Genomic DNA, 12,189 nt, shown 5'->3' on the forward strand with positions numbered 1-12,189 from the left:
AATTAGGTATATATATGATACCAGACATTAATTAGGTATATATAATGATACCAGACATTAATTAGGTATATATAATGATACCAGACATTAATTAGGTATATATAATGATACCAGACATAAATTAGGTATATATAATGATACCAGACATTAATTAGGTATATATATAATGATACCAGACATTAATTAGGTATATATAATGATACCAGACATTAATTAGGTATATATATAATGATACCAGACATAAATTAGGTATATATAATGATACCAGACATTAATTAGGTATATATATAATGATACCAGACATTAATTAGGTATATATATAATGATACCAGACATTAATTAGGTATATATAATGATATAGACATTAATTATATATAATGATATCAGACATTAATTAGGTATATATAATGATACCAGACATTAATTAGGTATATATAATGATATCAGACATTAATTAGGTATATATATAATGATATCAGACATTAATTAGGTATATATAATGATACCAGACATTAATTAGGTATATATAATGATACCAAACATTAATTAGGTAATGATACCAGACATTAATTAGGTAATGATACCAGACATTAATTAGGTATATATATATATATATATATATAATGATACCAGACATTAGTTAGGTATATATATATAATGATACCAGACATTAATTAGGTATATATAATGATACCAGACATTAATTAGGTAATGATACCAGACATTAATTAGGTATATATATAATGATATCAGACATTAATTAGGTATATATAATGATATCAAACATTAATTAGGTATATATAATGATATCAGACATTAATTAGGTATATATATAATGATATCAGACATTAATTAGGTATATATAATGATATCAGACATTAATTAGGTATATATAATGATACCAAACATTAATTAGGTAATGATACCAGACATTAATTAGGTATATATATAATGATACCAGACATTAATTAGGTATATATATAATGATATCAGACATTAATTAGGTATATATAATGATATCAAACATTAATTAGGTATATATAATGATATCAGACATTAATTAGGTATATATATAATGATATCAGACATTAATTAGGTATATATAATGATATCAGACATTAATTAGGTATATATAATGATACCAAACATTAATTAGGTAATGATACCAGACATTAATTAGGTATATATATAATGATACCAGACATTAATTAGGTATATATATAATGATATCAGACATTAATTAGGTATATATAATGATATCAGACATTAATTAGGTATATATATAATGATATCAGACATTAATTAGGTATATATAATGATATCAGACATTAATTAGGTATATATATAATGATATCAGACATTAATTAGGTATATATAATGATATCAGACATTAATTAGGTATATATATAATGATATCAGACATTAATTAGGTATATATAATGATACCAAACATTAATTAGGTAATGATACCAGACATTAATTAGGTATATATATAATGATACCAGACATTAATTAGGTATATATATAATGATATCAGACATTAATTAGGTATATATAATGATATCAGACATTAATTAGGTATATATAATGATACCAAACATTAATTAGGTAATGATACCAGACATTAATTAGGTAATGATACCAGACATTAATTAGGTATATATATATATATATATAATGATACCAGACATTAGTTAGGTATATATATATAATGATACCAGACATTAATTAGGTATATATAATGATACCAGACATTAATTAGGTAATGATACCAGACATTAATTAGGTATATATAATGATACCAGACATTATGTAGGTATATATATATAATGATACCAGACAGTAATTAGGTATATATATATAATGATACCAGACATTAATTAGGTATATATATAATGATACCAGACATTAATTAGGTATATATAATGATACCAGACAGTAATTAGGTATATGAAAATATCAGACATTAATTAGGTATATATAGGATACCAGACATTAATTAGGTATATATATAATGATACCAGACATAAATTAGGTATATATAATGATACCAGACATTAATTAGGTATATATATAATGATACCAGACATTAATTAGGTATATATAATGATACCAGACATTAATTAGGTATATATAATGATACCAGACATTAATTAGGTAATGATACCAGACATTAATTAGGTATATATAATGATACCAGACATAAATTAGGTATATATAATGATACCAGACATTAATTAGGTATATATATGATACCAGACATTAATTAGGTATATATAATGATACCAGACATTAATTAGGTATATATAATGATACCAGACATTAATTAGGTATATATAATGATACCAGACATAAATTAGGTATATATAATGATACCAGACATTAATTAGGTATATATATAATGATACCAGACATTAATTAGGTATATATAATGATACCAGACATTAATTAGGTATATATATAATGATACCAGACATAAATTAGGTATATATAATGATACCAGACATTAATTAGGTATATATATAATGATACCAGACATTAATTAGGTATATATATAATGATACCAGACATTAATTAGGTATATATAATGATATCAGACATTAATTAGGTATATATAATGATACCAGACATTAATTAGGTATATATATAATGATACCAGACATTAATTAGGTATATATATAATGATACCAGACATTGATTAGGTATATATATAATGATACCAGACATTAATTAGGTATATATAATGATATCAGACATTAAATAGGTATATGTATATGTAAAATTTTGCGTATGGATTAACGGCTTGTATACAGAGTGTTTTGTTGTAGGGAATAATGTAAAACAAGGATACGTTTTCTTCTTATCTCACTTGCTTTTCAACTTGAATATCAATAGTTTGATGTTGTTTTACATAGCGCTGGGACAACTACAGATATAGGTAAGAGAAAAGAATGAATGTTCTGTAGATTTATAAGTAAACTTACAACGAAGTCGAAATCAATACGTTTAAATTTCTACTGTGCGAACCTAGCATGGGTTTAGGTGTGGTGGAGAAACCACCTCTGTGTGTGACAGATATGTCTTTCTTTTAATTTCAATGTCTGAACAGTTGGATAATCCTGTGACGACTAAACACATTGCTAATTCAGCCTCACGAGCGCTTAGTCTACATATAGCAAAGGTGCGGTCTGACTTATGAAACTTCAACAAAACTACATAATAACTCCGTATTACCAGTCGTCATACCATCATGTGCTTCGTTCTGTATAGTGTCGATCTGCAGTTCAAAATCAAACATCGTTTCCAGGTGTATTTCTTTATACGCCTAATGCGGCTCCTAATTTTATTAAACAATTCAATAGCGTTTTAAGACAATTCCACAGATTAAATATCATGGATATCAAAAGGTGAAATAGAAACAAAATTTGTTGGGTTAATCGGCCTAGAATTGTTAAAAGTGAAATTTTCGATTTAAAAGTATCTCTGTGATTTAGGGTCAGATAACTATGTAAATAGATCTGTTAGTATTTTACGGAGATTTGCTGTAGTAAGTGCGAGTAACAATCTCTGTTGTATCTGGACGGAAAAAATGTGTAACTATTGTCAATTAAAGATTTATTAAATCAATATGTTTGCCAAATCATGCCCAAAGCGCACCGTAGGGTTTGGTTTTTTCTTCTTCCAAATGTAAATGTGAAGTAGCTCCTTCCAGATTGGACACTGGTCATAACGAAGGACTTTCTGTAGATAAGCGTTCATTTGTAAGATGATGATAGAAGATGAAAGGCACTGTCAAATAAAATGCGTTTTTTACATAATAATTTAAGGCAATGCTTATTTGCATAGGCATCTGAAATATTGCCAATTTCACGGATTTGAGTGAATCCGTTCTAGTGCAAAACCCTGTTTCTATCTTTTAGGAGGAAGTGACTAGTTCATCTGCTAATACTTTCAATAGGTGGACATATAATTTACCCTGCTGTTTTATGTAGTTTGCATGTATGTACCGTTGAGATGTAAATAAAATGTCTGACTTTGAAGAAATAACTGACTATAACATTGGCACACGTGTTACTGGTGTCATATTTTGTTATGATTCCTTGTTATCTTAATCTTATAACAAATAAAAGTAAAAATTCACCACTGATGCATTTAGCATGTAATTAAGCAACGCGAATCTAGCAGATATTTACTGGTGTGTTATTATAGTCACACTCTTATTTATCAGTGCAATTCTGTAATTCTCACAACGGAAGCGTAAACAGTCATTATACCAGTCCTGATGTTTGGTTCTATATTTGTCCAAAGGCATACGCCATTTGCAAAACCGTATGGTCATCGAAGCTGCGACCAACGCACATGATTATGACCGGCAGTCCCTTAACAAAATCCGGTCAAGGTCGGATGTCCAGTTGCGTTAAAAGGGCAGACGATGAGTTTCTGAAAAAGAGGTATTCTATCATCGGTTGTTATCAAAGAAAGGTAATTCTAATTGTAACTATTTTAGGTGAATATTAGATATAGTGCATGGCGTGAAATATAACATAACCGAGACTCTGAGAGTTAGCGATGTGTCTCAATCATCTGAAGACATTATTACCTGATATATGGCGTGCCGGTATATACAACAAAGTTTCACCTCATCAGGATTATTTTGGACAATAATATTACGCTTTCAACATCCAATTTACAATAAGACGTAAAACGATATTTTCCTAGGTCTATGAATTAATTACTTTGCTCCAATCATCATACCATTCGGAGAAAAATATTGACCTTTGACCTTTTGAGATGACCATTCAATATTGGCCGTGGCTCTAAGGTTCATGTTGTGGCTCCAATCATCTGAGGGCACGTTTGTGTGGCTCCTGGCCTACCACAATATTTTTCAATAGCGTTATTTCGGAACATAATATTGCTACTTTGGCCATTTGAGATTAACATATGATGTACAACATGGCATAAAATTATATTTGGCATCGGCACTTAGTATAGAGTTGTGGTTCTAATTAAGTGAGGGCGTTTTTGCTTGGATCTTGGCCTGCCGAGAGAGACTGTTTAATTCCAATAGGATTATATTTGAAATAAGTATTGTACTTTAACCATTTGAGGTAAATATCGAGTATAGTAGATAGCGTGAAAGGACATTGGCATTGACTCGAATTGTTAATATTGTGACTACAATCATCTAAGGCTATTTTACGGTAGATCTTGAATTGCCAGTATATATGCCAAAGTTTCATTTGAAATGGGTTGCTTTGGAGGAAAAGTATTGCACTTTGACCTGTCCCGGTGAACTTCAAATATAGAAAAAAACACCACCGCAACAACAAAAAATCAAGCAAATACCAACATATCAACATAATCCAAACTTAAATTCAATAAAACTAGGTCAAACTAAGAACAAAATTCATATTAACATAGAGGTCCTAAATGAGAAAAAGTAGAATAAGACGGGTTGTTCCGGAGGAGTAAGCGTCTTCTGCTTTCTCGACGACACCCTTGGTCAATCCGAGGTAGTAATGTCACGTTCTCAAATGAGAACAAGGTATTCAACAACGAAACCAACAGGCAAACAAACGAGCATCAAATACGTCCAGCTTCATGTCGCATAAAGAAATAGAATATTTCTTAATAAGATCACTATGGCGACCATAAAACTCCCCCATAATTTTCATCAGTCCCCATCTTTGGAGCCCTTGTGTAACAACGAGTTTGTTAGTCAGTTGACGACGTCTTGCACGAAAATTGTGATTATGGAAACAGTCCCTTGAATATCGAATCAACTCGGTGTTATATGTAAACCATAGTTTGGAGATGCAGGAATATTGCTATCCAGAACTGGAAAAAATCACAACATGGAAATTAGAATAATTACGTTTATCATATAACTTGATGGAAAGCTGCCCATGTTGGTTTCGTCGTAGGAAAAGATCGAGATAAGTAGCTGATGTAGAAGAGTCTGTCGTATCTTTGATTCCCAGTTCTGGTGGATTTCTTATCATTTTAAGGCAATACGTCAAGAATATACCCGAAGATGAAATTAAACGACTTTGCAAGGTCTTTGTTACCTGTTTTGATAAGCTCTTCAATAAATTCATCCTCATATGAAAACCAAAAGAAGTCAGCTAATAGAGGGACGCATTGATTACCCATTACAACAAACTCGACGAAGATGTTCTCAACCAAAAGCTGGATCATTTTTATGATTTCGTCCCTAGTATATCTCTTTTTTGATTTTGACGTAAATCTAATTTTACGAAAAACGCTTCAGTTAAGCTCATGACCATAGATTTATACCGCTGTTCCTTTCTTGGAGAAGAAAGTCTTCTCTCATAACAAGAGAACGAAGGCGTTCCTTCAGTTTAGAATGGGGTATGGTGGTGTACAGGATGGAAAAATAAAATGTTCTATGGAAGAATTATTTTGTTTTTTTAGAAGAGGGAGCTGAAGATTCGTCAAAAGCGCTTTGTAGATCTTCAAAAATAAACACTTCGCCCTGTCTTGGCATTGTGCGTCCTTAAATTATATCCAGAGTATTGTCCCTTCGGCGTGATAGAGCATGCGCGAATAGAGCCTTGCATGCTTTCCGGTGAAAGGACGTAACCGTAACCTCGTGTGCTTTTCAATCACAACACAGTTTTGGAGATGGCAGGTGTTATAGCACGATCACTTTCAAGGACGGCAAGCTCACTGATGCAAAAATCACATCTGACAAAGCAGCTGTCACGGACGACAGCAAAAACATTCAGTCAACTTCACCGACCGACCCCATCAATGCTTGTGTCCTCTCGTCAACCTAGTATTCACGGAAAAACATGCCGATGTTGCATGCACACACAGGGTAACGTTTATATATATATATATATATATACACACACACTCGAGAATAACATGAGCAGATACGTATGCGATATCAGTGAAACGTAACTGAAGTGTAAACTGATTTTCTGGCGACATGATGTAATAATCTCGAGGGTTTACTAGCAGTTCGAGGAAAACCACAAATTTGCGTATAATACGCAAACTGGGATAATCTTAATTTTAATCATTTATTTATTCATGAAACATCATACAGTTACAAAATTCAAGTTTCTTAAAAGCCAGCATTTCCAGTAAATATATTTTTGTAAAAAAAATACAAACAAACATTCACCTTGTCATAATTGATGCAACTTTGAATAAATGTTGCATAAGTTACTGTTTAAATAATTTTGGCTATTTTTAGCAGCTAATCCATACCCCAATTAGCGTAAAATTGGCTGGTTTGTGTATTTTTGTGGTTTACACCGACCTGTGTAGTGTGTACACATCCAAGGTGTATGGAGTCAATTGTAGATACCTATGAGATATTGAGACAGAAATACACAACTTCTGCAACTAATTTTTGGCTGTCACAAATTATTTTGAATAAAAAGATGTCAAATAAACACTTATCTGATCAATCAGACTTAAAGATTACATTGAGTTCAGGAATGCAAGTGTCATCTTCCTCAAAAAATGCGTAACATAATTTAATAACTTCTATTATACAATTTTTTTACCTTTTCTTTTAAATTTTGATAACAAAAATTTTGATTTATGTACCTGGTACGAAGGAGGGAACAGGGGCCCTAGGCATAAGCAGAAGCACAATGGGGGAAATAGAGCAAATGAAATTGATTGGAATACTGTGTTAATCTATAATGAACTATTCCAATTTGCTTATCAGAAACTCTTTTACAGATGATGCAGATCTTTCCAGTTATCTTGCAGAGGAAATATCTTCAGAGAAGAGTACCATGAGAAAAATCACAGACATTGTAGGCTGGAATATAACCAAGGAAAATGCTGAGGTGAAATTGGAGAGAAAAATTGATAATGAAAGGTACTTCATTTTGATAATGTTGAATGCATATTTTTGTGTGATGTTTTTGATAATAACTTGATATATATTTAAGAATTCAAATGTTAAAAGGCTCTACTTTTGAAACTGATAGTGTTTACACTGTTGTATTACAACATTTGTTAGAATATTTTATTGGTACATGTCTGGATTGGTTTTAAGTGCCTTATGTACCACACAATTATTCATTGTAAATTATCTATACTCAGTGTGTGTTTGTACAGTACATTTACATAGTATATCAGTGTTTGTTCAGTACATTTACATAGTGTATCAAGAGTTTTTTGTATTTGATATTTAGCAAAAAATATCATGCACCTTAATAAAGATATAATTGTGTCCTGAGTACTTGAAACAGATGTATTTCTTTTCTGATATTTTGGACCTTTCCTGATATTTTGTTGATTTTTTAAGATGATTTAGGGGGCGAGGTTAACATTTGGTAAAAATATATATCCATCTGTATCATATATTAAATAAATGGAGGAAAGCTATTAATGTCAAAAATTGACCCACATGTTCCTTAAGTTCAAGTGAGAAATATTAGAACTAATTTCATGATTGGCTTCAAATTGTCTTTGAATACAACAGAATATAAATTTATATTGCATACCAAAATAGATAATCAGTTACATTTTCTCATAGAATGATTTTAATCTGTTCAGATATGCTTTTAATTTATGCATGTTGCTAAGGGTGCCTTGTTACATGGTATATCATAAATTGGTTTGAACACACAATCAGTATGTGTAGCTGTGATTTGCTGTAAGCTTCCATTGCTCATTGCTCAGTATAACAATGTCATGATGTCATTGGTGAATAAGAGTTTTGCTTTTTTTTTGTCTTTCAGTGTTACAATTACATTTAATCTGAATAATGCCACGGGAAGCGAGCAAGATTTAGACGGTGAAGGAGAAGAAGGAGAGGTAATCATGAAGCTTTTATCAGTTGTTTATGACTTATACATGGATATGTTGCTGTATGATCAACATTTCTTAATGGTATTTTTATTATTTTTACACACCTTTTGAAAAACCCAATGCTGTTAATACTCTCCTTGTTAATATCATATTTACCATTTTCCTTTTCAGAGCAATAAAGGTCCTTTTTTTTCCCAAATACAGTATGGTTATTACTGTTCACTAGTTCAGATTGATAATAAAAGCTCAACTGTTTTTTTGTACAATTTCCAGCATCTTCATTTCAGTGTAAAACTCAAATCATTAAATAAATCTCAACATAACATACTGAGTACATGTGAAGTTATTGTGATATGTTATCACATGGTATTGGTTGTACGTTTGTGTGGAACAGTCAACAAAAGTTATCTACATGATACGAATCTGACTGGCATATACTTATCTGCTATATCATTGTCATAAGTGTCAATGTGAAAGACATTAGCAAGTTGTGCTTACTCAGAAATAGTAAGGCACCTAACCAGATTGACAGGAAACATCCTCATTAAATTGGTACAGGTGTACAAATTTTAAAAAAAATTGAAAAGTTAACTCATAGATAGAAAATTGATTCTTTTCAGATTGAAACAGATCCACCTTTTAATGTGGAAATAAAAAAGTCCACAGGTAAAATAATGTTCTTGGAATGTACAATTATCCCTTCAAATGAGCGACTTGATGCAAAGGAAGATGAAGTAGGTAAGTTGTACAGGTCATTTTGTAGAATTTTCATGGAGTTTTCTTACTTATGAGTTCTTATTAAAAATATGAGGGAAAAATACAAGAGCAGAAAGCATCATGAAATGATTAGCCAAGTGTATGTAGTAACAAGACCTTTATATTGCAGCCTCTGATATGCTAAATGGCTAGTCTTATCATTGAAAAAGTTTTTAGACTCACAGTGTTTCATGGAATTCAGTATTGGACATTGGTATCAGTACTCATATCTGTAATATTGGACTTGTTACATAACATAGGTGTTCAAGATGCTGCTGTCATTTACCTTACGCTGACTAATGGGTTTCATTTATGCTAATTTAGTTCAAAGGAAAAGGTCATGACCACTCTCTGCCATATTCATATATAACATCCCCAATACGCCAGATTGATAGAGTATACAAATCCAATTCTGACAGGGGTGTGCGAGTTGATGGGTTTGGGGATGGTATTATTTCAGGACTTGATTGATATTCATAACAGAACCAAACATCGATTGTAGGGGGAAGGGATTATCATTACATGTACAATCAGGTCAATGCAACGTTTACTGTGTGAAATTTTTTTTTTAAATTAGACCAATAAATATAGCGTATTCTAGGTCAAGGTCGTTTGCTGTTATTTCCAATAAAATTAAAGACTATGATTTAATCTTACATGATGATAAATGGATTCATTACATTTTCTTTTTTAAATGAAAAACCTTACTCAGTAATGAAATATTTTATTACAGCAGATGCTTTTGAAATTACATCTGTGACTATGGATGAAGGCAAGCTGAAGGAGGGTACCTATACAATGTTTGCAGAGACAATGGATGGGGTAGGTCAAATGAATGTACATTGTGCACATATAGGAACACATTGTAAATGTTTAACAGCATTTACAGAAAACTGACAGACAGGAGCTGTAGAATTTTAAAAATAAAGACGAGGCTGAAATCAAGTACTATCATACTTTAACAGTTCTTTTGCTTAACAGTTGCTTACAGTCACTTAACTAAGAGGTGGTACACTGTTACTCACATGAAGGTTCATATGTCTAATTGGTTTGTTATTTAGAAAGTAAGACAGCTCTGATGCTGGAATTTTGTTCTAAACAATCATAAGAACTCCACAAAGTCTCGCTGTGTCAATGTCACATTGCTCTTTAAAAGAGAAGCCAAGTTTGATGTAATAAAAAGTTGTGACGGAACTTGATCTTGTGTAATTACACTGGTAAATACTATAGACTGATCTGTCTGTGATCTCTGCATTATATTTATAGTGTAGTGATCTGGTTGAGAAATGTTAACTACTGTGTATACTTGTATGTTGTGGACCTTGCTTGGAAGGTGGTTAGTTGGTAACATGTTTAACATCAACTTTTTCTGACATAGTCCTTGCTCATCAGGCACTAAGGGATGGCCTTATCCCCACTTCAATATGTCATAGATCCTTTCCCTTTTATGCTGAAACGTCATGTCAGATTTCTGGTCTCTGAAACAGCTTGGAGTACAGGAAAACTCGAGTCCCTTAAGATCTGCCAAGGCACTCATTGGTCAAATAATGTTAATTTGATGCATACAAAAATATTGAAAAATGTGTAGAGTGTTAAAAGTATCAGTTTGTTTTTGGTATCAAAACATGTACCAAGTATAGCCGGATGACATCTAACATCTAGAAGTAAATAAGACAAACAGCTTACACACAAATACTTCGACACCTGAAATTAGTTTAAACCTTGATTTGGATGCATACTTGCTGTCATTCTGTCATATTTCTTATTGATGAAATTTTAATTTTTCAGCAAATCTATGACAAACTGATGGACTTACTTGATAGTCGAGGAGTTGGAGATGAAATGATTGCAGCCATGAGAGAATTCTGTAAAACATATGACCATCATCTCTATGTAAACTTGTTGTCTAAAATGAAGGACTTTGTGGATGAAAAATGATGAGTTTCACTACTTCACTGTACATTGATGGAAAGAGTGATATATCTTTTTTAGAACTGTATGAGTTGTTTGTAACATGTTATCTACGCGCAAATTTTGTTGCATTTTTGGAAAGGATTCTTTTCTCAGAGATATGATTTTCTGTATTGATCAATATTTTCAATTCACGCGATCAATTTCCTGCCCAGTTGTAATTTAAGTATGTTATTTGTGATGTCTTAATACATAACTTTTCATGATTTTGCTTATTTCATCAACAAGTAACTCCCATTTACCCTGTCAATTACTAGTAAATAAAATGGTCTAGGTATTCCTGATTGTATCAATATTTTTCACTCATGTGATGAAATCTACATTGAGTATTCAACTGGAGACCATTATTGCATTTTGATTTTTTTTTGGCACTCGTACATTACATGTATAGAACAAGGATGTGTTCTTGCCTGAATTTTTTTCAGTGATAAGTGTTGCATTGATAGTCGAATGTATTGTATTGTGTAATATTATAATACTAAGTTTAGATGTACAATAGTATTGCATATTTAAAAGAATAATACATTCATTAGTCAGTTTTTAAGTTCCAGATCACATATGAAAGTATAGGAATTCATTTGGAACAACATGCTGGAAGTGTTATTAAATTCTTGTGAATATCAATGTCTTAAAGAAATAAAGATCAAATTAGTTGCA

At 31.4% G+C, this 12,189-nt stretch overlaps 1 protein-coding gene across 2 annotated transcripts; it reads left to right on the plus strand.

The window, feature by feature from the left end:
* The first annotated feature begins 6,571 nt into the window (after nt 1-6,571).
* On the plus strand, nt 6,572-12,189 carry LOC132546424 (conserved regulator of innate immunity protein 3-like). Of its 2 annotated transcripts, none has more exons than XM_060210246.1 (6): nt 6,572-6,844; nt 7,726-7,867; nt 8,736-8,811; nt 9,426-9,543; nt 10,298-10,383; nt 11,350-12,189. In XM_060210246.1, the coding sequence occupies exons 1-6, from the start codon at nt 6,649-6,651 to the stop codon at nt 11,497-11,499; spliced, it is 768 nt and encodes a 255-aa protein (XP_060066229.1). In that variant the 5' UTR covers nt 6,572-6,648; the 3' UTR covers nt 11,500-12,189. The 2 variants fall into 2 exon arrangements, with proteins under 2 accessions (XP_060066229.1, XP_060066156.1); XM_060210173.1 differs by having other exon boundaries at nt 6,573-6,844; nt 10,295-10,383.

The sequence above is a fragment of the Ylistrum balloti genome, unplaced genomic scaffold (assembly GCF_031769215.1).
Source record: "Ylistrum balloti isolate Yb309-2 unplaced genomic scaffold, AGI_CSIRO_Ybal_v1 Utg369562, whole genome shotgun sequence".
NCBI lineage: Eukaryota > Metazoa > Mollusca > Bivalvia > Pectinida > Pectinidae > Ylistrum > Ylistrum balloti.